Genomic DNA, 27,930 nt, shown 5'->3' on the forward strand with positions numbered 1-27,930 from the left:
TAAAATACCATTCTGAAAAGGGAAGGAACAGCAGAAGCAGAGTCTTAAGTGCTTTGTTTGGGGCAAAGCTCCGTCACAGGTTGGGTCAGGTCTGGGCAGTAAAAATCTGGAGGACCGCTAGTTGATAACCCCTGTATTTCTTTGCTGTTTACCATTACCCTAGTCAGTATGCAATGCAACTCTATGCCATTTGTTTGTAGCTCACTTCTGCCTGTCATTTTGTCCCCCTCCCCCCCATTGTAAAACCTTAGGCAAATACCTGGGTTCCTCTATGGGAACTGATTTGTTTGTTTTTTAAAAAGACTGAAAGCCTGGCTGGGGCCACTTGTGCCTACAGGCGCCAAAGCAATCACCGCCAGCCCCCCCCCCTTTTACTGCATTTGCACTACTGTGCCAGTAACTGCTAAGCAAAGGAATATAACTTCTTAGTCTCCTATTACTTTCTTGTTCCTTTCTCATTTTATTTTCTCATTTGTTATTCTAGAAAGCTCTTGTACCAAAAACAACAACAACAACAACCAACCCATAGAAATGGGAACACTCACCTAGCTTCTCATCTGTGTGAACAGCCTGGTCCATTAAAGATTTCAACTCTGTACTTTGAATTAAGTAACTCTTCAGTTGTGTCATCATTAGGCGGATCTCTTGTAGCATTTCTGTGCTGGAGATCTGCTTTGCCATCATCTCCAGACTGTATACTTTATAGTCCTGCACCAAGTTGCCAAAGTAAGAGACTTTATCCTGGGCCAGTTCCACAATCTTCTTCTGGAGCTTTCGGTCAGAAGAGAGAAATGCCGTGAAGACATTGCTTAGGCTGACCATGGACAGACGACGCCTGGCCCTGCCTAAAATCATAGAACGGGTCTTCTTCACAGTAGGACTGGTCATCAATTCGAACTCATCTTCAGTGCTACTTGTAGAATAAGAATCTGGCTCAGAGGCAGATATTTGAGCACCTGCATTGCCTACTGGACAATGCAATGAATCATGTGAATGTTCACAATCTGATATGCTGACAAGCTTGAGGTCAGATTTTGATTCCCTTTTTGAAATGGAGCAAGTTTCTTCTACTCTTTGCTTGTTTTCTTGTACAGATACTTCTGACTCTTCAGTGTGCTCCAAAGAACAAGAGCTGGTAGATGATGACTGTTTAAAGAACCTCTTCTTTCTTCGGGGTGGGATGGGAGGCTGCGTGGGTTTTCCTGATAGGTTCTGCTGCTGTTCTATAAGCTCCTTCTTGTCCTCTCCATTAGGTTTCACTTTTTGATCATCTGAGGTGGATTTCTCCATCACTTCCGCCAATACATGTGCAGCCTCATCACATTGATCACTAGCGAAAGCGTCATTCCTCTTGTTCTGTTTTTCTACTTGTTTTTCTTCCGACAGTGAACATTTCTGACTTTTATCAAAGGAGGTGTTTCCTGAAGTTCTCTCAGATGAACATCGCCTTGGTGGAATGGATGGAGGAATCTTCTTTGAATTTGTAGATGGAAGGCTATGAGGAAAAAAGAGCTCTTGTCTGCCGTCTTCTTTGTCTCTGCTAATTTCAGTTTTCATCTCTTTTTTTGTTTTCTCCAAACTCTGGAACTGATCCTCTTTGGAAGGGGTCATAGAAGATGTTTCAGTTTGTTTCACAGCATGAAAAGATAATAAAAGTGGTGGTGGTGGTGGTGGTGGAGGAGGAGGAGGAGGAGGAGGAGGAGGAGGAGGAGGGGGTCGATTGGGAGATCTCTTTGGAGGTTTTATCACAATGTTTCTACCACCAGAAGGGCTCTCCCTGAAGATCTCTGAAGGAGGAACATCTGGAGGAATTTGATAGCTGCTCTCCTCTATAAAAATAGGATTTACAAACCACAGCCTGTCACTTCCTATTGACAGCTCAATTTCACATGAACAATTGTTTGTGCCACTTGCAAAATGCTGGTTAGAGGTCTTTCCTTTTTTTGCTTGGGCTGTGATGTAAGCAGGATCTTTCACAGAATAGGGAAGCCTTTTTCCTGGTCTTTGATGTAAAGAGGAGTCCCAGAAACCTGTGAATAAATAAATATAACCACATAATAGCCAACAAAAATCAGTCATGTTTTAAACCTAGTTGCATAGTGTTACTTAAAAATTAGAATTATTCTGTACTGAACTGGACATGAATAAATCACAGTGTCTCAAACTGATCACATTAATATAAATTAAGGTAAAGAGTGTAATGACATTATATGAGGGAAGGAAGTCAATGGCCTTCATGAATACATAGGGGTAGCCAGCTTTTTCCCCCATACAAGTTCCTTGGACAGGATGAGACCCATTGCTTCCAGGTCACTTGTTATCTTAATTTCAGTTAGCATGTTAGTAGTATGCCTTCATAGCCATTTGGAACCTTATTACTCAGTTTTAAAAAAGCAAAAAAGAAATTGTGTTTCAAAGGATGCCGTCAGACCACCTCATAGCAAAAATTGCTTCCTTTTTTAATGGGAGAGTGGTAATCTGGAAATAATATGGAAATATTGTGAAAGAAATATTACTTGAAGACATACGAAAGTGAGATAGATCAAACTTAGATCCATTTCTACAAGGAAGACCGTGTTTTATAAATGTTGAAGAAATGGTTGGGTGGCCATTTATCAGAAAAGGCTTAGCAGACTTTTTCTTTCACCAACAAAGAATAGATGACTTGAATTCCCTTTCAATTGCATGATTCTAAAAAAAGGTATTTCTTTTATTTCCTTTAAAGTACTAGCACTTGTCCTTGGATCTCTGGAAATGCATTTGAAGCTTCTTTCTGGATGCTTCCACCCATGCATTCTGAGAACATCATTAGGAAAATGCAACATCCAAAGCATATCTGATACAGGAAGATATGGGTCAAAGTTGCAGGTTGTTTCTTAAGATGCTTTAAAAAAACCCTTATTCATAGGATATAATAGAACAAATATCAAATTAGCTCTTTCAATAGTTTGCAAAATCTGATGATGGCATTGCAAAGCTGTGCATCCCTGAGCTCTTGAACCCATTTTACCTGAAGACATCTCTGCTTGGATTTAGATGACCATACTTCCTTTTAGCAATAGTTTAGCTGATTCTGGGGTGGTGGGTTTATAACAGTTTAATAAATGTACATACAACCTGTTGTAAATACATCTGAAATGGGGATGGTCTATAAGAAGGGGCAAAGAAAGTGAGTTAATAGGGCTAAGAAGAGCTGTTGCTGCTCTACAAAGCTAGAAAAGGTTTGGTGCACAGAGCCCTAGGCTTCCAAAATAATCTTGCATGACTTTGTACACAGAAGGGTTCTATGCTGTCTCAAACATTGTGAAACAAACAAGAGAAATTGTATTTTGAAAAATGTAAAAGTTTCTGCATGAAGTACTCTCGAAAAGCAAGTTTCAAGGTTCTCCTGCATAGCGGCTTTTCTCCTATTCATTGTAATGGTAGAACTATTATACTATTAGATCCATTTCTAATTATACTAGAAATATTATACTATTTGAATATTTGCAGGGATTACATAATTGATGCAAGGAGAGATTTCCTGAATGACCAGCTCCATCAGCCTCTTCAGCCCTGTGTTAGCAGATATTTTTACAAAGACGTCCCACAAAGATGGGTAAAAAGGAAATCCATTGTATCACCCCTACAAAAAACCAAATCACTCTATTGTGGTGGGCAAAAAAATCAACTACCTCAGTAGTTGAGGTCGTTAATAAACTATATCAGGCCCAAAATATGAAGAAAAAACACACCAGAGACAACTCTGTCCATGTCAGGTTTGTTTCCTAATTCAGTGTTGGGGTCTTCTTCATGTTTACAACAAGCAAACCTGTACAACTCGTAGAGGGAAAGGGCCACATTGATAAATTAAAAACAACTGTGGGCCACAAAAGATTAGCTGGTGCGTGGCAGCAGTGCTGGAGCTAGTGGTATTGGGAGGCCTGAAGGCATTGGAGGCACTTGGCAGGATGTCTTTTGGGGCAGTGGTGGCAGATCCTTCCTGGTGGTGGCAACATTGGGCAGTGGTGGATTTATCCTTTTCAGAAAATGCCAGTGGGCCTGTGTTGTGCAGGCTGGCTTTAAAGGATGCCTATACTGCCACCCCTATACCGAACATAGGGGTGGGGGGCAGCAGGATGAGGAGAGATTGTGGTTTATTGCTAATGGCTTGGTTTGGTCCAAAAAGCCACACTACCAGCTCCTTAGAAATCAAAAGGGGCTCCTAACAGAGATCACTTTGCATGAATTACATGTATCAACATTTCTTACATGTATAGACAAGAGTGTCCAGCTTTGTTACATGTACAGAGCAGCCTATTTCAATTCACAAGAACTTTACTATGTATATGGAACTCATAAGAGTTGGTGATGTACCTAAAGCTTTCTAACTGAACACAGTGTTTGAACAAGAATTTGCTGCATCCAAAATGCTTTCTGCATTAGAGTGGTTCTTGTGGTGCTACCTATGACACAGTCTATTTTGTTTTATACCAGAATCTAAAGGTCCACTAACACAATTCTAGTGCCAAATAGAGGTACAGAAGTGCCTCTCCACCTATGCTCAATGCAGGGGGTTATTTGAGAATTAAAAATGAATTTACAGTTCTTTAATGGAAAAATCCACTCCCAAAGTTTCCCTAGGTACCTTACTTTAGAAAGCATACTGTAATAACAATAATAAGTCACTTTGCTAAACAACTGGGAATCAGAAAACATAGCATCCAGACATCTGCTAAGATTATAACCTACACTGTATTCCTCCCTGTCATGTATCATTGTATCATGCTCACAGATATACAGGCTACACTCACATTCTCAGAAGGTAAAGCCAGAACATTAGATGTTGCCCCAACATTACAATCCAACATTACATCTGTTAATTGGTATAATGTCTTCCAACCCAAACTTGGACAGGAAGTGGGTGGCAATATTTTTCAGTAGATACTGTTCAGAACATCATGTATAGTTGCAGTGATACAATGATCCATATAAAACTATGGATCTAGGCATCACACATTAGCAATATGGCTTTCTATTCCTAAATAAAACAGAGATTACTAACCATTACTTTGTGGAGGGGCCATAATTTTATGGAATATAGCTGCTTCACCTTTATTGCCTTCAGAGACCAATAAATCCCCAAAATAGAAAGTGCAGCCCTGCCTGAAAAAAAATTATCTATTACCTGTATAAATGTCAATGAATCCTGCAAAGGAGAATAATCCCTAATTGTGAATAAGGTTCTGTTCAGATCTTCTGCTAAGATTAAAAGTAGTGAGAGTACTTTTTAAGCTTGTTTTCTGAGCGTAGGTCAAGGAGAAACGTTCAACAGAAACTAGGTTGAATAAGAAAGATTGCATTATGTCCTGTTGATACCTTACCCTCAACCACTTCATAATCTCCAGCAGGAACTGAACAAATGAAAGTTATAGACGATATGTATTGTCAAAGGCTTTCACGGCCGGCATACGAAGGCTGGTGTGGGTCTTCCGGGCTGTGTGGCCATGTTCTGGAAGTTTTGTTTCCTAACATTTTGCCAGCATCTGTGGCCGGCATCTTCAGAGTGCAGGAGCACAGACAGGAGAAGTTCTCTCTGTGCCCAGGATGATATGACCCTTTTGTGGGTATTTATAGAGATCTGAAGGGGGGGGATGGGTGGGTTGGGGGGGTTGAGGGGTTGGGTTAACGAGTGGCTGCTTGTTTTGGTGTCAGTATATGTGTGTATCTTCCTGGGGGTTAGGCAGGGTTTTTTCTTCTATTGAGTTGTTAATGAGGGGCTGCTGGGGGTGATTAGCATGTTCATTGTGTGAACTGTTCACACATCCTGGTGGTTGAGCTGAGTTCGTTGACCTTTTGCAGGCTGTATTTTTCAGGATTGGTAGCCAGGTTTTGTTGATTTTTAGACTCTCCTCTTTTTTATTGAAGCTATGCTGGTGTATATGCTTCCCGGTATAGCCTGGTATAGTGGCTGTTGGTGTTATCCAGTATCTCTGTGTTTTCAAATAGGATTTTGTGTCCAGTGTGCTTGAGAGCATGTTCAGCTACTGCAGATTTTTCTGGTTGCTGTAGTCTGCAGTGTCTTTTGTGTTCTTTTATCCTGGTATGGATGCTGCATTTTGTGGTCCCGATGTATACTTGCCCGCAGCTGCATGGTATGCAGTATATTCCTGCGGCAGTGAGGGGAACACCAACAGCCACTATACCAGGCTATACCAGGAAGCATATACATCAGCATAGCTTCAATAAAAAAGAGGAGAGTCTAAAAATCAACAAAACCTGGCTACCAATCCTGAAAAATACAGCCTGCAAAAGGTCAACGAACTCAGCTCAACCACCAGGACGTGTGAACAGTTCACACAATGAACATGCTAATCACCCCCAGCAGCCACTCGTTAACAACTCAATAGAAGAAAAAACCCTGCCTAACCCCCAGGAAGATACACACATATACTGACCAACCAAAACAAACAGCCACTCGTTAACCCAACCCCCATCCCCCCCCCTTCAGATCTCTATAAATACCCACAAAAGGGTCACATCACCCTGGGCACAGAGAGAACTGCTCCTGTCTGTGCTCTTGCTCTCTGAAGATGCCGGCCACAGATGCTGGCAAAATGTTAGGAAACAAAACTTCCAGAACACGGCCACACAGCCCGGAAGACCCACACCAGCCTTTATAGACGATATCATTGCTGAAATTCAGGCATGTTTGCTGTGAGTAAAGATGACTGTTCAAGAGCCAAAGTGATCTAGAGTTAAGAGATTGGACTAGGACTGGGGAAACTTAGGTTCAAGTCCATTATCAACCATGGTATCCTACTGGTTGATTTTCACCCAATCAGTATTGCATAGACAAAACTCTGTGTGTGTGTGTGTGTTTGTGTGTGGTTTGAGAGCCACTTTGGTCTAGTGGTTAAGGCACCAGGCTAGAAAGTAGGAAACTCTGAGTTCAAGTCCTGTCTTAAGCATGAAAGCCGGCTGGGTGACTTTGGACCAGTCACTCTCTCTCAGCCCAACTCACCTCACAGGGTTGTTGTTGTGGGGAAAATAGGAGGAGGAAGTATTAGGTATGTTCACCGCCTTGAGTTATTTATAAAAATAAGAAAGGCAGAATTTAAAAAATCTAATCTAAAAAAAAAGGAGGGGGGATGGAGTGCTATATTTTACCTTGACCTGAGAAAAAGTAGAATATAAATCTAAAATCTAAAAATGAAAACAGTAGTTTTTGGTGCTGTGAATGTTCTTTCAGTTCTTTTCAGAAATATATCCAAGCAAACCTCTGTTGCATTTCTTACTCTTCCTGGGTACTTTTTTGATATGTATTTTTTATTTAATGTATTTGCTAACTTTGTTATTTCAAACCAGGTCCCATAAATACAGATTTTGTTAAAGTCTAGACCCAAACTGAAAAACAAAAACACTGTCAGTCTCATCCCAAGGACAGAGATTGAAAAATCAGCAATTTAGCAATGGCATTTCAATAGAAAACACAATCATTGCAGAAGGAGCTGGTAACAGGAGTTGTCTCTAGGACCATGTGTATAGGCTTTGGAAATGTCAGTACAAAATGGGGAATTCCACCTCCTATAAAAATACATGATTCGGAGGAAGTGGAAATTGGCAATAAGTAAGTGTTTTAGACTATGAAATCTTTCCTTTTAGGAAAGAAACTCTGGTCACACTACCTGCTATTACCTCCTACTAGTGCCTCTTTGTATTGATTAGGTTTTTCTAAGACATATTATGGATTACAATCTAGTTGTTATTTAGCATGACTTTTTTAAAAGGAAGGTGTAGTAAAAATTGTAGCTTAATGAGACAGCACATGCTTTGCACACAGGAAGCTCAAGGGCTGAAAGCTGGACAATAGTGTCCAGCTTTGTTACATGGACAGTCCTTGGTATGTGACTGAAAAAGAATTTCCAAGTGCTCAAAGTCCATTGGGCATATTATTTCAATGATCTAAACCTTCAGCATCTTCTTTGTTGTGAGAAAAATTATGTGCGGTAGAACATATTAATCTCATATTACAGATGAGTTCATGAGTCCCAAGGTTGCAGGCACCAGCACACCCAGTGAAATTGCAGCTTGGATGAAATTTGAACCCAGGATTTTATTCATAACTTTTTGTCAAACACACTGCACCGATTTTACTTAAAGCAAATGAGAACAGACCTACAAACACAAAGATAAATGCATATACTCAGAAATGAATACATTCTCCATATGAAAGCAATATTAGAACACTGGGATTGAGTTGGATGAACTGAATTCCTTCTAGAATTCGTTCTAGTCCTGTATTTTGAAATTTTTTATAGAAGTTTGCATGTTGTTGAATTGTATATCTGTCTGGCTGAAAACTGAAGGAAAGCAAACTGTCGGTACACAGAGCTGAGTTGACCCTGGAACAATCTTAAGGTGTTAGCTGCCCCTCTATTCTAGGGGTAAGGAAGGCCATCCAGATGTTCGCTAAACTACTATTCTCAGCATCTTTCACCAAAGGTCATGCTGGTTAGTGTTAACAGAAGTTGTAGAACAGCAACATCTGGAGAACTGCATGTTTCTCCATCCCTTGGGTAGAATTCCAACAGATATAGTCAATTCAGGACATATATGAATTTAATACTGTATCTCTTATTATGCCGCATTAGCAATATTTGTACTCCAAATTAAGAAAAAATTCTTCCTAACCATTTCTTTCCTTCAATTATATGAGTCTAAATTTGTCAAAATGTGATTAGCCAATTGACATATCCTCTGTGTGAAGCTACCTTTGAAGACAACCTGGTAGCTACCTCCAATTAGTGACAGTGAGAAGTCATCATAGTCATATTATATCCATGCTTGAGGCAACTGCCATTGGTTGTCCTTTTGTCTCTGAGCCCCATTCAATATACAAAAACACCAAATTAGCCTTTCTTATCCATACAGCTTCTAGCATTTCCAGACAGCATGGCATGAGAACACAGCAATCCTATTACATTTTCAAGGCAACTTGTTGAGGGATGGGTGCACTGAATAGTGTGGATCAGGATAAATCTAGCCCATGTTATTCTTTCTGTACAAAGAGTATTCTGTTTCATATGTTTTTAATGGATTTTTTTTAAAAAAATGTCTAAAAATCCATTTTTGTTCCCTCACATAAGGAGCTTTTCTATACAACTTCCCCTAATGTATATAATTGTAAAAATAAAAGTCTGTTGTTTCTTTCTTTTTATGTAACTAGCAATGTTGTAAGCAACTGTCAGAAAGATCCGTTTTTTCAGATCCGTGTCTACCAATAAATGTGTTGGGGAGGTTGGTGCAGATTTCTGACTACAGAAAGATAGTCCGATGCCCTTCAGTTCTGCCATCTATCCACCAATAAGCAATGAACAAAGTGAAGCAACAAACATACCTAATACCTACAATTTAGAATTTCTTTAGGTGAGGCACAAGCAAAGACACAAGCAGAATGTTATGCTAAAGCTGTATTTTTCAACCTTGGCAACTTTAAGATGTGTGGACTTCAACTCCCAGAATTCCTCAGCCAGCATGTTATCTAAGGCATTCTGAGAGTTAAAGTCCATGCATCTTAAAGTCGCCAAGGTTGAGAAACATTGCACTAAAGTGTTCGTTAAGCTTTATCAGAAAAGAAAAGAGAACTCAGATTTGTATTAAAGGATATTAATACAGCTGAGAATAATAGTAGAAATAAATTCTTCTCACTTTCTCTTTTTGTCTCCTGTCTGATTACTTACAGTTGATGGGAACCTTCAAGGCTCCTGCTCTCCCCTTTAATAGCTCTTTAAATCAGAGCTGGATTGGACAGTCTGTCAAAAAAGAGGATCCCTTCAAATAGAAGATGGTCCTCAACAGCCTTTCACACATTTCTGTAAAGGAAGATGCACTGTGGAAGTACCTAAAGCAGTCCCATAATGGTGAGAAGGAACAGATCATGGCAGCCTGGAATGCATTTCTCTTGCAGAAAGCAGTAGCATCATATAACAAAATCAGACATAAGAGAACTGTATCTGTAGCTGGATCTGGATCTGTTTTCAAGACAACTTACCTATCCCCAAACCAGAGATGGTTTCTAGTTCTGTAGCACTTTTGGCTTCCAATATTGCTTGTGGCAATCTTAGCGTGAACGGAAGTAGGTCTCTACAGAGTAAAAAACCAAAAACAAAAAACAACCAAAACAAAGCAAGAGAGAGAGAGAATATGAGAAAGCAACACAATGCATGCCGAGTGTGTGTCAGTAGATTACCTGTATCTCTGACTTTGTTGGTTTCCTATTTATTTGATTTGGCGCTGCCTGACTTCAACAACTCTGAGTTGCTGAGTCGCTGGGTTGTGAGCAATAATACATTGGTTTGCAAGGCGGTCTCTCAGTTTGAGGGCCTAGTTAGCACAGAATAGTATGGACATGTTTGAAATAAAACCAGGCTTTAATTTGCTTGTGTATTTTAGAGATTTGTATGGGAACGATAACAACATATTGAAAAGTGGAATTGAGACAAATGCTATCAGCACTAGTAAGCAAGAAAAAGATATGACAAAAAGAAAGTTGTAACATTGAAAAAGAATGAGCTGTAGGTATAGAAGCTGTCCCTGGAGAAATGTGAAAATACAAGTGTCATTTGCAGATGGAGTGGTTGTGTGACTTGTTTAATGTGTGCCAAGACTGCATCAGTGTCTGATGATTGAAAGAAAGTCAATTTTGCTCCCTTGTTCCAAAGGAAAGGTAGCAAAATTGAATGGAAGAACTACAGGGGGATTAGTTTCTTAAGTGTGCTTGTGAAGGCGTTTGGCAGGTTTCTGAGTGAAAGGGTAGAAAAGGTAGAAAAGATGACAGTTGCCAAAATCTGGCAAGTATATTGTAACTTTAATGGATATGCAGACCAGATTTTGGTTCTTCAGCAGTCATTTAGAAATGTATGAATGTGGGAAAGAAAATTTGCTGTACTTCTGTTGATTTAGAGGATGCATATGATAAAGTGAATAGACTTGAATTTGGGGGGACATGTTTTACATGAATATGGTGTTCATGGTTGGTTGCTGAATTTGATAAGAAGATTATATGATGGAAATAAAATGTGCATGAAAATCAGTGCAATGGTTAGGGAATTGTTTCAGTGACTAACATTCAGGAGACAGTCAGAAAAGAATGTGTGATGTTCCCTTGTTTATTCAATGTATTTGTGGATAAATGTATAAGAAGTACTTATGATGATTTAAGAGGATGAGGATGTGTATTCAGAAGATGCAAAAGTGATTTGCAGTACATGTTAGATTATCTGATATGTATAGATTTGAAAATTAATGTATCAAAGACCACAGTAGCTGGCTTGACAGGAAAAATTGACTAATTACAAATTATACCTATATAGCAGAAGCTAGAGCAAGTAGATTAATTTGTGTACATTTACAGAATGTTTTTACTAAAGATGGGGAAAAGATGTAAAAACTGAAGATATGCAGAAAGTGGTAACAAAAATCAAGTTGTATATCATCTGTTCCAAGAAATGACTTTTGTCAAAAGAAGTGAAAATAGATGTATATAAGAGCATGTTTCTGCCCATTTCAGTTTGTTATATGGAAGTGAGAGTTGAGCATGTCAGGAGAAATATAAAAATAATCTGAGTGCAGTAGGAATGGGCTCCTTATGGAGTGGATGCGGTCATAGGGAGAAGGTCCCAAATGACTAAGTGTTGGATGGAAAACAAAACTGAGAGACCAGTGCGAAACCAGTACATTGTGGTGGTTTCGTTATACAAAGAGAATAAATGAGGAACAAACTGTAACTTGAATAAATGAAAGAAGATGAAAAGGGTCACGAGGAAGTGGAAGAATGATAAAGTCATGGTTGAGGGGAGCCAATGAGATTCTCAAAAGGGGAAATAAGAAGCTTAAAGAACAAAAGGCAGTGACTCAACCTGAATACGGATGTAGTGGGAGCAAACATATTTTGCCAGGACAGAAGGGTTTAGAGAGGTGTACTGAATGCTCTTGGTATGAACTAGTTTTAGCTCTTTCCTTATCTTTGTCCTATCTACTGCCTTTAATTTCTCTGGATTTCTTATTTCTTTTCTGTACACTACATAACGTTGCTTACCCCAAAAAGGAAGAGCGTGAAGGCTATGCATATATGAACATAGAAATAAGACCATGGGTGATCTGGCAAAAAAAAAAAAAAATCCTTAATTTATTTTCTTTCTTGTCATGAACACAGCCCTTAGAATCTTTCCACACTGCTCTGTTGCAGCCCTGAGCTGGCATGAAACTTGCTGGTCCCAGTGCTGATCCATATTCTGTCTCTATGGCCTCCCTTCTCAGTCACTACCAGTCCCTGATTCACTCCAAGGCAATGGATGTCAAAGCTTAGCATATTTATACACCCTGAGGCTGCCTTAGACATAGTCAGAATAATAGGAAAATACAACTTTAATACAGGCAGAACTAAGGATGACTTAAGCCTTTCTCACTCACAGACTGTGAATGAGTTGAAGGCAACATAATGGGAACCCAGCAGAAAACAGATGTTGCCAGGGTATATTTCTGCCATAATTAGCTACCACTTTGGAAATGTCCTTATTCAAGATCTCCACTTGTGACAATTGCCATTTCCTTATTAGGGATTTATAACAGTGTATAGCATCATCCTACCATTGCTGTGCCAATATAACATGAAGAAGACAGAATATAACCACAAGAATGGTTGGTGACTGTAGATCAGGAATGATGAAATGGCCATCATGTCTTCTAGAGTTATCTAACCATTATTGTGCTAATGTAATAGTAATGAGGACAGGCTTTGGGTGGTTGGGGAACACCATAAATGCATTAAGGGGGAAATGACCTCTGACATACACGCTCTTCATAAGAAGTCACTGAGTGTGGTCAGCAGTGTCCAACCTATTTCACTCCAGGTGTGTTGGGGCTGCAACTCCCAGAATTCTCATCCAGTATGGCCAAACAGTACAGACTGACTGGTGCTTTCTCTGACCACCCATCCACAAAGAGAGCATCCAGCTCATTCAGCAACCTGCTATTCTCACTAGAAAGTTATCTCATTTAAAATGGCACAAGATGCAGCCACAGAGGTCTTGGCCACCAGATGGATAGACATTTACCATACGCTCCTTGGCTTGGGACCCCTCCCAAACTGTGGGGAATTCTGGATTTATGCTCTGTGTTCCAACCTACTAGTGCATGTGCACTAATGTACATGTCCTTTCAGGAGATTAGGGACACAAGTTAGATTTGGCTATTACAAAGAGTCATGCAGCAAAAATATTTTGAGACCACTGATAAAGCTTCTTTGTTCTTATGCCCACAATGAGGTCATTCTTTTAAAAAACAGCTTGGAACTACAAGTTTCAGTTAATATATCCTAACAGAGCTTGACTGTAGCTTCTCTACATTAAAGGAAGTTATTTTTTTTCATACGATTGGCCCAAGGGTTAAGCAAACTGCTTGCCTTGGCAGTTCCTAAAAAGGCCAAGAGCTGAACTCATTGCAGCCATTCCCCCACCCATTCCGCTTTGCTGATACTCATCTTACATTAACCCAAGTCCTCCACATTCAATTTCTTTAGCACGTGCTCCATCCAAGGCAAGGCTACTTACCACAGGTTTTCACAGGACTGTTTAGCATATTTAGACTATTTATTTCCAGCAGTCACTAAATTACAGTATATGCAGTATTTTACTCTATTATTTCTTTCAAAATCATAAAAGATTGCATCTCCCTTCTACTTGAGTGTATACACAAAATAAAATTGCTAGTCAACAACCATTTTGGGGTTCCTGAAATAAAAGAGATCTTTCCTGCTATGTGAAAATGGACAGTGTCCTTTCAGGAGATTAGGGACACTTTGATATTTAGGACCAAAGTCTCTAACAGTCATACTAGAATACCTTCCATGAACAAATCAAAAGAGTTCTGTTCAAATGATCTATTATGAGGAACTTGTTCATGTTCATTTCTTCAGCAACATCTGAGTTACCAGAACACTGCCAGGACATCTGAAGGAGGCAGCTCTTTTCTCCTACCACTTTGCTGCTACCTTTCGGAGTCTTTGCTTGAGGTGACCATCTCACCTCTTTTGCTCACACAATAATAGGGCTGGCTCTGGGGCCACAAAATATCTCTTTCTCATGTCTCCCTAATAATGCTGAGTGAAAGAATCAAGACATAATATTTTCATAACCAAGATTGTCTCAAAGTGTGAGGTAAGCTTGGGTAGTGCCAAGAGGCCAAAGGCTATTTATTGTCCCCCTCTGGTTCTTTGTAGCATTATTTACACTTCCTGGATTCAAGATGTATGTCATTATAATGCAATGCAGGTGATGGGGAGAAACGAAGAGGGTACAAGGGGATACAGATAAAGGAAAGATCAGTTCTACATACAGAATTGCTCTGAGTGGTTAGAATATAATAGATTGGATTCACACTACTGATTGCAGATAGTGGGTGCCCATTCTGAGTGCTCCTTCAAATAAAATACATCCTATAAATAGAAAGATGTCATCCCAAACTTGTCTGATTTGCTTGGTTAGGTTTCTTTTTAAGTTAACCAAGAAAGCATTACTAAATATAATTCCCTCCCCCCATCCCGCCCATAGCCTGAAATAGCATTCTACAATCTCTGCACTTTCTTATTCTGTTTTCCTGTACAAATTATGCCTGCTACAATCTTACAGACTTAGTTATCTTTACATTCTTCTAATATGGGGGAATGGAATTCCTTTTACTTAGGCAACATGTCGGAAGCCCCAGAGAACAAGGAATTCCATGCAGACAAGCAAGTGGATAGGCGGGCTTCTCCATCACTCTTCCCTCTCTTGGTCAGCACTGCTATGGGTTGAGGGAGAATGCTCTCCATTCTTCCTCAGCCAGCCTCTTGAAGACTATTTTTTGCAGGCTAGTCATTTTCACAAGCATATTTGCAAGGCCACATGGCATCATGACTGGAAAACATTCATCCAACTTACCTACTGACACAGTAGAATGCCACCAGTTTGAAGATGTCTTCAAACACAAGAAGAGATCCTTCCAGGTACAATACTGATAAGAAATAAGAAAAGTATTCAGGGACTGCTCTCGGAAAATCAGTGAGATAGATGCATGATGGACTCATTCTGAAATGGCCACTTCAGCAGGAGAAATGGCAAAAATTAGGTGATGTGGCTCATTTCATTGGTGTTGTTTAGAAAATAAAATTTAAAGTGACAGACAACAATTTGTCATTTGCCACAAATACTTTGCTGTGAAGTTGAAATGACAATTTATGAGCTAGAATCAAAATAGCCCACTCTGTTCTATTCCCTTCCCTATCAATTTGTTTAAAACCTCTATCTCAAAGCAAGGATTTTACCCCATTGCTCAACTCTCACTTCACACAGAAATGGAGTTGCAATGCCTCAGCAGCCTTAGACATGATTAAACAGAACAAAGCATTCTGCAATAAAAGAAAAAGAATAGCTGTAGCAAAATAGTCCCATAGTTGGTAGAAAGCAAAAACTTGCTTGGTCTGGAAAACAACTACTGTACCTTCCATTATGCCCAGCTGAAAAGAAAAACTAGGAAATTTTCCAGAGTGAAGAGATAATATAATTATGGAATGACTGGAAATGACAGTCTGAAAATTAGAAGACACCTAAATGAGGAGGACATTTAAAGATAAAGCAAAGTATCCCTTGAGTGAAGACTTACTATGTGTGGTTACTATAGGGACAGTCTATGTTGGTTTTTTGGCAACAGTATGGAAATGGTTTGCCACTGCCTATTTTTGTTTTATAATTGCCCAGTCTAGTCTAAGCCCCAGGTTTTCTGGAGGTTTCCTGTCTAAGCATTAACCATTCAGGTTGTGCAGTGACCCCAGTTTGAGAGGGGAAATGTGATTCAGGTATTTGCGGGCATGCATATAGCACTCATCATTATCTCCTTAAATGAACTTGCTTTTTCTTGAAATCATGTACAAGCCCAGAGACAATGCAATTATTTAAGGAATCGCTAACAGGTACTCTGGGCATGCCCACACATGCTCTGAGTCACCTTTTCCCCTTACAGTCTTCCCCTTATAGCCTTTCCAAGGAGGGCTGACACAGCTAAGCTTTTCTAGGATTAGTCAAGGTCAGGTACAGTTATAACAGGAGTGTCAGCAGGGAGAAGGGAGGGAGGGAGGGAGGAAGTTTATTTTCCTTGTTAAACTTGATTTAGTTTACTTTTAATTCAGGGCTGTGTCTGCAGGGGGAGGGGGGTGTCAAAATATTCAAGATGGTGGCCACAACCATGCAATAAAAGATCTGCCCTATTTTATGTATGAAATGACAGATCTTCTTTCTGGTGGCCCCCATACCATGGAACTCTCTATCACAGGAAGGACATATAACTCCTTTCTCATGGTTTGCAGACTATTTTCAAATACAGTTTTATTTCATCAGTCCTTCGACCCTGTCTATGTTTTATTGCTGTCCATCTTGGGTGAGGGTTACTTTCTTATTGTGTGTATGTGTGTGTGTGTATATATATGATTTATTTCTCTTGATTGATTGATTATGTGCCATCAAGACATTGCTTTTATCATTCTAACATATCACAACCCCCCCAAGAGACTTTTGAGTTGGACAAGCTATAAGCAAAATAAACAGATAAATCATGAAAATTATTTGTTTTGTTATATTTTTTTAAATATGCATTTTATATCTGAGTCAGGTTACAACAGAATGGTGCGTAGGAGGAGAGGCGCAGGAGGAGCTCAGAGAAGACAGCATTTGGCTGGACCCACCAAATTCCTGCTGGAGCATCATAATTGTTGGATGTTTTTGCTGCTGGGCAGTGACGTGAGGAAGAGGGAGGGCAGCAAAGCTGGAGGAATCAACCAATCACTTGCTTATCACATTACACTATACAGGTAATCAGGACTGCACCATTAAGATCAGAGGCAATGCAGGCACAGGCAATGGGGGCAGCAAATTTCAGGCTAGTGTTGTTTTCTGCCAGCTCAGGGATGGATGGATAGTGCTTCAACTTAGCATGATGGAAAGGCCCTAAAGTCAAGAGTCCTCAACTTTGCAGTTCTGTGACCTCCTAAAATAATAAATTAACTTCGCCATTAATAAAACTATTGATTTCACTGGGGTTAAGGCTGGACAGAGTGAGTTTTGACAAGCCTGATCAGATTTTTTTATACACAGTCCTCCCCCCAATAAATTGCTCATGACCTCCAGCGGGATCTCAATCAAGAATTTGAGAGCCCTATCCTAAATGAATGGACTTTTGGTTAGTACAGTGTTAGCCCAAGGATAGTAATCTCCTACATCAAAAGTCTCAAAGACTAGCCCCCCAGTAACATCTAAAATATGCTTGTACCTAATGCAAAGTAATCTTAAACAAATGTGTACATGACCTCTTCCAGTCCATCTTCATGCTTCTTCCCCCACCAGCTTAAGAACATTATAGACTGCAGATTTGGGAGAGGAGCTACACTTTCATCATGTTTAACACGCTCCCATACTGGTTGGCTTTTGATTGTGGCTGGCCCTTAAATTCCATCCTGTTCTTGTAAACACCTACACATCCTACGTGCAAGACAAATAAAGTGCCTTGTTCCAAAAAAATACAGAAGAGAAAAGAGGAAATGGTGTCACTTTGCTAGAATCAGACTTTTTCAAGAAGTTCAGCATCACAGGAAGGAGATTCAGCTTTATAATGGAAATTTTTATGCATGCTGGCTGTCTCAAGCTGTGCCTCAAATCGCTGGGGTGGATCTAACATCAACCCTGTTATGCCTTAAATCAGAAATTAACTCTGACCACAACATGGAAATGACCTTAACCCAGGAAGACTGGTCACCCTGTCAATGGGAAATCTGCATTCTGCATTAATAGCTGGAGACTCCTGACCCAGGGCTGTTTCCTCTCCTCCTCCCCACTCCCTGCTGTTCTGTGATCTCCATTGTACCCTCACTGTCCTTAAGAAGGTGAAACAAACACAGATAGATCCACAACCCTGGTAGCAATCTCAATGGTTAAACTCAAGGGTTGGTGTTGACCAGACCCATCTGCTCAAAAGTTCATCCAATACAGAAGACCCAGGCTATCCTTTGCCTGGATCCCCGTAATTAGTCCTGGCCAAAAACACTTTTCTGTCAGGGGCTAGTCCTAAAAGGTATTCCTCCTACTTTTATGAACTCCAGCACTTTTAAAAATCTCACTGTACCACTCAGATTTAATATTTTAATCCTCCCTCCCCCTGATATAACACAAAACATAGTGCTACTAGAGGTACATCTGCTCACTGTGCTGCTTAGGGGCTGGTCCTGTGATGTAGAATAGAAATAGGTGGTTAGCCCAAATCACATAATGATCTTCATGGTGGAGGAGGGATTTGTCCAAAGACTCCAAATCAGTGTTCATTTCCTGACATAGGATTTTGGCTCCAATAACACGATATGAATCCAAGTTGCTACAAATATTCTCAGGAATGTTTCTCAGGAACTGTACTTCATTCTTGGTTGTCTAATTATGTAGTCTGCTCTTTCCATACTAGCCTAACTTTAATACTTTTATGTGTAAAAGTACACCAATCTAAACTGAATCATAGTTCAGCTCAATCAAACCATTTTGCCTTTCACATTTAATCTACTTATCATACTTTCTGAAAACTGCTAAAGCAACAAGCTCTGCTAAAGCAATGCTCCTCTTTCAAAAAATGACTTAAACTGTAAGAAATCTATTCGACCGCCAGAGACATCCTTGCCTCCCTCAGAAAATATAAATAAGAGAGCATTTATTTTCTAGTTACCTAGAACTGGCTAGTCGGTGGGCAACTTACCCCAAATGTGGAAAGACACCAGAGGCACGACCCTGAGCTTGCTCCAATGTGCTGCAGTCACAGTTACTAAATATGGAGAACTATCAGAGCTATCTCTGGCACATTACTGGAGCTAAAAATAAAACCAGTGACCATGATTGGAAAGCAACATCTTGAAGGCTCCACTCTGTTTCTCTGTGAGACATTGTCCTGGCGTTATAAGGGATCAAGTTTGAAAACCTGCAGTTGTTCTCATGCTATTTTTATAGGCTGTTTGATTCTCTGCTGTTGCTGGGAAAAAAATCTGCCTTTTGACTATACCAAACTCTGGAGGGAGGAGTGATTGAACAACCAGAAGGTAAACTCAGTTGTCCCCAGGCTGCTGACCCCAGAAAAGGTAATCTGCACTCATTCTGGGAACAGATTACGAGGAAATCTCATATACTGCGGGCCAGTATTTGTACTATCCAGTTATAACAGTTACAACATGTTATAAAAAAGTAAATATAAAAGCAACATTAAAATATTTTTAAGAACCAGAGAACAGAATTAAAACCTTCTTAGAGAACAGTACAACAGAGCTATAGTAATCACTAAAAAAAAACCCCATGAAATTATAGTAAAGAATCATGAAAACAGTTAAGTTCTAACAACAAAATGGTTCCTAAAATACCTGAGAAATAACAACAAAGACTTCACTTGCTGCCCAAAAGTTCATAATGTTAGCACTAAATCAGCCTTTTGGGGGAGATTGCACTGCCTCCAACAAAGCCCTATCTCTGACAGACCCCAGCCTTTCCTCATTAGGTAGGGACATCTGGAGAAAAGGCTCAGGTGAAGTTCTTATATACCTAGTAGTTAAATATGGCTGCAATCATACCAACTGTGATACTTTTTGAGAGAAATCTTGCAGTAGGACCTCATTACTGGACTAGAGGTGGAGTCTAGGGATGAGATCCAGTGCTGCTTAGGAATTCATGGTTTCCATGCCAACCATACATTATTCCAGATTATGTCAACTCTACTCATGTTGGTGGTTATATATTAGAACTAGCAGTTTAATTCAGAGCAAATGGTGTGTGGAACTGAAAATGGGGGACATTACAATTAATCTTTTGCCATGGTCAAACTGATCACTTTCTGGTCAAGCTGCACATTACTGTTATCCTAGAACTGTTGTCCCACCACTGCAGGAGCGGTAGATGACAAATGTATCCCGATGGCTTCCTGGAAGCACTTGGAGGTTTTCCTAGAGATCTGAAGGACAGCACCTAATTGCCTGCTGGAATAAACATGGGATACCAGAGGGCTCCACTGTCTTCTCATTGCTCTTTAACATCTACATGAAGACCCTGGGAGGGGATATCTGTTTTACAACAAGTGTGTGTGTATGAGATAATATCAGTACATTAATGATACTCAACTCTACATTGCCATCCCAGACCAGATCAGAGATGCTGGGGAAGTCCTTGAAGCTGTGAGAATCTGGATGGGTAGAAATAACCTAAGTCTCAATCCCAGCAAGAGGGAGTGATTGTCTGTCCAGAACCATTCTAGTTCCATGACTGTTTCAGTATTAGTTCTGGACAGATTCATTCTCCCCCTAGAAGAGCTACAAGCTGTGGCCAGGGGGGTCTTTGCTCAGCTGAGGCTGGTGTCTCAGTTTTGGATGACTTGGACTAAGTTGTGTTGGCTGTTGAAAATTATTCAGAAGCTACCATTGTACCATTCAGTTGGTACAAATGCCATGCAGTGGGCAGTTTATTAGCAGGTGACAGTTGTTATATAAGTATTACACCTATTCTCTAGTTATTGCCTTGGTTGCTAATAAGCTTCTGAGTCCAATTCAAAGTGCTGCTCTTGACCTTTAAAGGCCTACATGGTTTGGCTTCGGGTTACCTTAGGGATCATCTTTTCCAGGGGGAATCTGCCCAGGCCCTGTGAGCAAGCAGAGAGGGATGCTCAGGGTCCCATCCCCATGTGAACACAAGGGTATATGGACCCATAGGCATAGTCCATACATCCTTCCCTATTGTGGTTCCATTACTATGAATCAACTTGCTCCCAGAGGTGTGCCTGTTACCCTTCCAGATCGTGAGCTTCTGTGCTTTTTTCTGGCAAGGATAAATAGGATGGGAGGAGGGTCCAATTGGTGGGGCATGCACAGCTTTGTATATGGCAGTGCCCTGCATTTCATATTGTCACCATTCCCACAGTTGAGACCTGTTCTATTTTTTCCCAACAGCGATTGCAAAGGATGAAAGATCCCCAGAAGAAAGCAAAATTTAAAAAATCAAGCTTTAGGTGTGAGATAAAACTGGCTGAGCTTTATCACCAGGAAGGACTTAAGCCATATAAGCTGTTCTTCAAAGGGAATGCCCCAGGACTTTTTGTGGCAGGGATGCCAGCAGCCCAATTCAGCAGGCCTATGGGAGGCCATAGATACAGGAGATTGCAGATTTGAACATAGATGAATAAACTTCAAGAGTTACCTCTGTTATTTGGGCAGGAATGTGCCTTAACTTCAGACGTCTTTTACCACCCAGAGTGCATGGCTTGGCTCCACTAGATCAGAATCTTATGTATATGTGATCTTATTTATTGTCTGGACCTGCCTTCCAACCCACTCCCAGTATCCTGATCCTGCTAGTTCTTCTGCTCCAATCTGTCCTCTTTCTAAGAATCTGTCATTCATTCTGAGCTGCATCTGATGATTGGTGTTCTTCACTCACAGGCCTTCAGAGAATATTCTGAAGTCACTTTGATAGTGTTACATCTTGGAAAATAACCGGGATGCTTCCATAAGGAGTCACACATCATTGCTTTTCCTCTTTATGTAATACTCAGAATTGCAACTGAGAATCTATACTTCAAGGGCCTTCAACTTGCAGGAAGTACATTATAGGAATAACCAAGGGAGGGCAAAAGGATCAGTGACAAACTAGGGGGAAAAGTGCAAGTCCCCAAGAGACACCTAGGATCTGTTAACGTGATGCTCATTAGATAGAGTTCTCAAAAATTGGCATGTGCCCAATATTTGATGGGAGACTACCTGGAACATAGCCACCAGTTAGCTTGCTTGGGGACCACCTGTACAGTATTTCACTCCATCTGTCTTCATTCCACTTGGCTATATAAGAAGAGTTGAGCTAGTGATGAGATCTGGTTGGAACCCACAAATATTTGATTCCTTTGGACTCAGAGCTGCATTTGGCTACACCCATTTCTCCAGCTGCAGCAAAAGGAGATGTTCAGTCATCCTGGCTGAGATCACTACCATTCAGTTCCAGCCTCCCAGAATGATCTCATATGCAGGCTGCATAATGGCTGATCCTAACAGAAATATTCAACAATAGGATACAAATGTAACCTCAAGGATCAGTTCTGCTATGGTCCCATGTTGCAATTAGTTTAGACAACATTTCATGAATTATTTTAAAGTATGCTCTGGTTGGGGGGTTAATGATGCTTTGCAAGGAATACTGAATGCATTTCCAGATCAATATAGAAATAAGCTGAAGCAAAACGGTCTGTTCAGTTGAAAGAATAAAGCTGCCTTTTCTAAGCCTCTGTCTTGTTTTTCCCCTTCCATTCCCTCATTAGTTTCCATATGAATAATGCTGAGATGCAACAATAATGTAGTAACTCTGTGATTGTTCAAGCTAATTTAACACTCTCTGAATCATGATATGCCATAGGGCCCATGAATATTCCCCAAGTATTTCCATGGTTCTAGGCAGAGATCCGTGTCAGTGCAAGCTATTCTGAGAAATGTATCCACTTTTTTTTAGATCTTTCCAAAAGTAGCAGCTTGGCAAACATAATGGTTTGCAATGCTGCTTATCAGAAAATGAGATTAAGTGTGCTGAGGTGCATCAGAGTAAAATGTAATCCTCACTTTATTTCATGTTTTTTTTTCAGGAACAGAAGATTGTGAAGTTCAAATTGCTAAATGCTATGGAAGCAAGTGTAGATACACCTCCATACATACACCCACACACTCATTTAATATGTTTGGCCTCTTTGGCACAACTCATTACCCTTGAGGATGTGGCTTCTGAGAATATCTAGGACAAAAAGATTAATCTGCATGAGGCCATTGTGGGCCAAGCCACAAAGAACAGTATTCTGAATGTTTTAGTACTCTGGAGTAGCCATTAACATTTGAATTCAGTGAATAACCTTATTACCAGGAATTGGGAACAGCAGCCACAGTGGCATCTCTAATAAAAGGTGACACGGAAAATTGTCAGAGAGATGTGACGATTAAGGAGGGACACACACATCTCGTTTCAAAAATCAAGGAAGGAAAATATTGTCTCCCTTTATAAGAAAGCAGGTGAATCTGATGTAGTGTAGTGTGTAATACAGTATTCCTGGTTCAAGTTCTGCCTTTTTCATGAACTTTTCTATTTTGAACAACAGTCTTCTTCAGGACTTTTGTGGAATTCCCTACCAAGAGATGCCAACAGCCATTCACTAGTTTAGATAGTGTTGCAAAAGGAACAGGTAAAATTACATAGATTTTCTAATATACGTAATAGAAAAACTGGAATCTTCATGAACAGAGGTAGTATACCTCATAATATTAAGTGCAAAATGCCTAGGAAGACCACCATATTCATATGTTTCTTGAGAATGCAAATAGTATCCTGGTTTACTGCTGCTGCTCCAAGCTAAAGTGGCCATATGTCCAACTTTACTACATTCTATTTTAAGGGCTGTCCAGCCTTAGTTGGTTAAAGATTAAAAAATGAAAGAAAAGAGAGCCACATTCTTGAAATTACTTCTCAAGAGTTAATGCCTGAACCACAAATTGAGTAGGTACAACTGGTTACCTAGCCACCATCTTCTACGCTATGACAAAAGGAACACAGGTCATCTGATCACAATATCTCCCATATGGTGAAATGTACTGTATTTCTATTTAAATCATAATAACTCTGTAGCTCCATTTTTGTTGATCAAAATTTCTTTTGCTGATGGATAAACATCTACCCAGTGGCACTCAAAGTACCTAAACACCAGAGGGCCTTTACTCTGGCATGATGTCCTTCCCTTCCCTCAGCTGTCCTTGAAGGCAGATACAGGAGGCTTCCTTACCCACAGAGACAATGCCCCTGTGACTCTGGGCACACAGAAACAACAGAGCATGTGCATTACAGAGACATTTGTACAAGACTCATCTCACCATTATTGCATAAATACCCAGGGTGCATATGAAAATTCTACACCTTTCTGCTGCCCTCAGATACCAACTCTGCTACACCATATAATGTTGCCAGGTTCTGTGCAGCAGCGATTAAAATTCATCAGATGACCTGTGCCATAAACTAGTCTTAATGAGCATCTAGTTCATCATACTAGCGTGTTCTGTAATTTGATATAGTCTGCCGTATACTAACCATTATGCTTCCCTACACCCATCTAATGCTCCTACCCCTCCTTTTAGACTCCTTTTAGATATATACTGTACTTTCTATTTTATATCTTTTAGCTTTTTATTATTTAGACTCTGATATATTTTCTATGCTTTTTAATTGACTGTAACCCACCCTCCTTCTGGTGGTCTTTGACTAATAAAGATTTGATTTGTCCACCCACTGGAAACAGACAGTGGACTGGATGGAATTTTTCTGATGCACCAAAGTAGGCAGCCTACTACAATCTGGCAACAGCTCCTGCTATTACTACCAGATGCCCTTTTATCTATTTTTTTAGACTAGCACCTGGTTTTCAATACTGGTCAACCAAATATTGCTAAGTGGTCCATAAACCCAGCATGAAAGCAAGACCTTTTCTTTAGTGTAGGTCTCCAGCATCTGAGGTTAAGCAATATACTACCTGTGAACCTACAATATCCATTTAGCTATCATGGCTAATAACTTCTGGTTGTCTTATTTTCTTTGAATTTGTCTAATTCCATTTTAAAATCATCTTGCTAAAAATCACCAAGGAGCAATCTCTTTCTCTCTCAAAGGGATCCGCCTCAGTCCTACTTTTCAGAGACAGAAAAATATTCAGGAAAAAGCCCCAGAATCTGAAGTTCATAGCAAATGTAGATGCAAGCAGATCCAAATGTATGCATTGATACAGATCACTGTGTAGATATACTGTGGATAAATATGTTTATGAAGATTCTCAGTCATCCAGGTGGAATTGTGGACAAATATGTGGAATATGTTTCAAGAAGGTAGATAAACTTACATGACTTTTCTTCTTTTATCTTGTATTCTAGAATATCACAACCCTCTTCCTGGGCTGGAAAATGAACTAACAGAAATAGATTTTTCAGGGTCTCATCTTTCCGAACCATAAATATCTAAACAGAGGGAAAAGGGTACATGAGATTATAGGAGAATGAAAAAAATATTTAGTCTGTCATTAAAAAAATCATCATATTTGAACTATAAAAATAATGATAATGTATTTACATCCTTACCAATATTACAGCTTCACAAAACCGTATTCTTCTTATGATCAGTCTAATACTGAAAGAGCTCCTTGGGTTGTTTTTAAATCAAGTTTGGTGCGCTGGTTTTAACATTTAAAGCAGTAACTTGCACCCCCATGAATTGCTTGCTTTCCTCCTTCTTGAAGAAGGTTGAAAGGGAAAAGCTGATGTGCTTCTACTAGAAAATTGTATAATTATTATAGGTTTTTATCATCTTGAACAAAATAAACTGAATTAAAAAAATGTGCAGGGATGAATTGTAAGGAGATGGAAGTAAACTTCTGTATGCTTGATATTGTTGTATCCTGAATGTGTCAATATACTATCACTACTCAGAGTCACTATAGAGTTGAGTGGCCTTATAAATTTAAACAAAGAAACACTCCTAGTTGATGTCTTGGCTTATGACTAAAAATCCTAGTTTGCATACCATACCATAGCATAACATTTATTTATTTATCAAATTTATATGGCCACCCATCTCACAAGCAGTGACTCTGGGTGGCGTACAGCACTAAATTAAAAAACAATAAATATATAAAAACAATCATAATGAAAAATATAAAAAGCAGAAGGCAAAAGAGAGGATGAATGTCAACCATAGTAAGGGAGCCACCTCAAAATCTCACCAGTCCCCAGGACCCCCAGGCCTGATGACACAGCCAGGTCTTGAGGGACTTCTGGAACTTTAACAAGGATGGAGCTAACCTCACTTCTTGGGGAGAGAAGATTCCATAAGGCGGGCACCATGGCAGAGAAGGTCTCCCTCCTGGGACCTGCCAAGTGTAGTTCCCTAACAGACAGGACCCGCAGCATGGCTTCTCTGCCAGATCTGATAAGCAGGCTTGGGATAGACTTCAGTTTTGGTTGTGCTTGTGGAACTCTGGCCAAATGTGCCCAAACTCACCAGTACTGTCATCACCTGCAGCACAGAATGCCACATGTGGCACTGCTATAACTAGCAGTCTAGTCTATTCCTTCTCTTTCTTATCAAAAATATTTATGTGGAAGCCTTAGTTGAAGAAAGTCATGATGTCAGGCAGAGGTCAACATACATGGGCCCATCTGGTAATGATCATAACATATACAAGATTGCAACTTAGTATGTAAGAGGAGTAAATGGTAAATAATGTGAATTAATAAATGAAGTGAAAGAAACTAAAATAGATATTGTAAGGGTTAAAGCCAGGAAGGCAGGAATCAATGATTCTCAGGCCAGACAGAACCATTATGTAAATATAAAGCAGATGTCTCTGGCTCTCAAGGATAGGAAAAGAATGACCAAAAGTCCATTGACTCAAAAAGCCTAGGAGTTAAACCCTTGAAATAAAATATGCATGAGAATAAATGGAATGCTTAGCAAAAGATTCAGCATTGAGAAGGGAGCAGAATAAGGATATGTGGTTTCCTTATGGTTGTTGTTAAGGAATGTGTGAGGTGATGTAAGTGGTACCCTGGCTGGAGATGTGAATATACATGTACTTTTGTTTGCAGATGACGTCATGTTGCTGGTGAGAATCCAGATGATTTACTGCTAATGCTGAGAAGATTGTATGATGCAACAAGAAATATGGATCTGAAAATGAATAAAGGTCAAGGTAGCTATATTTGACAGGTTAAATGGAGAGAATGATGGCATGTTATACAGAAATGATGAATAATTAGAACAAGTAGATGAATTTATGCACCTTGGAAGAATGTTTACTAAAGATGAGAAATTAGATACAGAAATTTCAAGATGTGCAAATACTTATGGAAGGCATAGTATATATTTTTGTTGCAAGGAATGAAAATTTATTGAAAAAGCAAAAATAGATCTATATAAATGCGTGATTTTGTCCACTCTGAAACATGGAAGTAGGAGCTGGATCTGTCAGAAGAAACAGTTGAATGAAAGGACTCAGGAGGAACAAGCTGTGTCAATGTGTGATAATACAATATGAGATTGGGTGAATGGATTCCAAATGGATGGATTCTGAATGAACGTGGATTGAATACAAATGTGAGAGACCAGCATGAAAGAAGGATGTTGAGGTGATTTTCACTTATAGAGAGAGTGAATAAGGATTGAATTGCAAAACGAGGGAGGAGTGAACAGGCTGAGAAGAACAGGAAAACCAAGGGAATTGTGGTTGGATAAAGTTAATGAAGTCCTGAAAAAGAAAAAGGTGAGAAGGTTGAAGAACAAAAGACAACACATGAAGCAAACAAAGTTATGCAAAAGGGAGTAGTCCGGGCACAGCACTTTGCTTTGTTTCCCTTGAAGGAAAACAGTATAATGGGCATCCATTTGACTGATGGCTTGATTGTCAGATACACAGCCATACACTGCTGGTGAGCTTATGTATATATGTTTGTATACCTTAACCACTAGGGGACATTGGTCATTGCACAGCACATTGTACAGCACTTGTTCAGTAAGATCAGGGTGGATTCCCAGCTTTTCTGCTGTCTGTTTTTAATTTAATTTAAATTTAATTTAATTGCAAATGCATTCAGCCTCACAACAATCTGCAATCCATTCTGGATTCTAAAATGGTAGGTGAGCCTAGCTGAGGGGGAAATGTTTGTGAAAAGCATTTGTAGGAGAAAATGTTAGTTGCGGGAAAGATAGGAAGAACAAATGTCCAGGACTTACAATAATGCCTGCTCCCAATGGTTTCTGCCTGCCCAAATGGATCAGAAACAATCCC

The 27,930-nt window shown here is 39.8% G+C and overlaps 1 protein-coding gene across 4 annotated transcripts in view; it reads right to left on the reverse strand.

Annotated features, from left to right (window-relative positions):
- The window catches only part of RIN3 (Ras and Rab interactor 3), an 87,844-nt gene that overhangs the window by 22,599 nt on the left and 37,315 nt on the right, over positions 1-27,930 (reverse strand). For 3 of the 4 annotated variants that reach the window (XM_088145225.1, XM_088145227.1, XM_088145224.1), the window contains 4 exons: positions 24,991-25,105; positions 14,961-15,033; positions 10,034-10,125; positions 546-2,030 (listed from right to left, as the gene is read on the reverse strand). In XM_088145225.1, the coding sequence (XP_088001351.1) occupies positions 546-2,030; positions 10,034-10,125; positions 14,961-15,033; positions 24,991-25,105 (1,765 nt within the window). Of the gene's footprint in view, positions 1-545; positions 2,031-10,033; positions 10,126-14,960; positions 15,034-18,268; positions 18,696-24,990; positions 25,106-27,930 lie in introns of those variants that run through there. The other variant, XM_088145226.1, reaches the window with a different exon arrangement.

Source organism: Python bivittatus, unplaced genomic scaffold (assembly GCF_059951505.1).
Source record: "Python bivittatus isolate LINGU-HERP-01145 unplaced genomic scaffold, Pbiv_v1 ctg000480_np1212, whole genome shotgun sequence".
Taxonomy (NCBI): Eukaryota; Metazoa; Chordata; class Lepidosauria; order Squamata; family Pythonidae; genus Python; species Python bivittatus.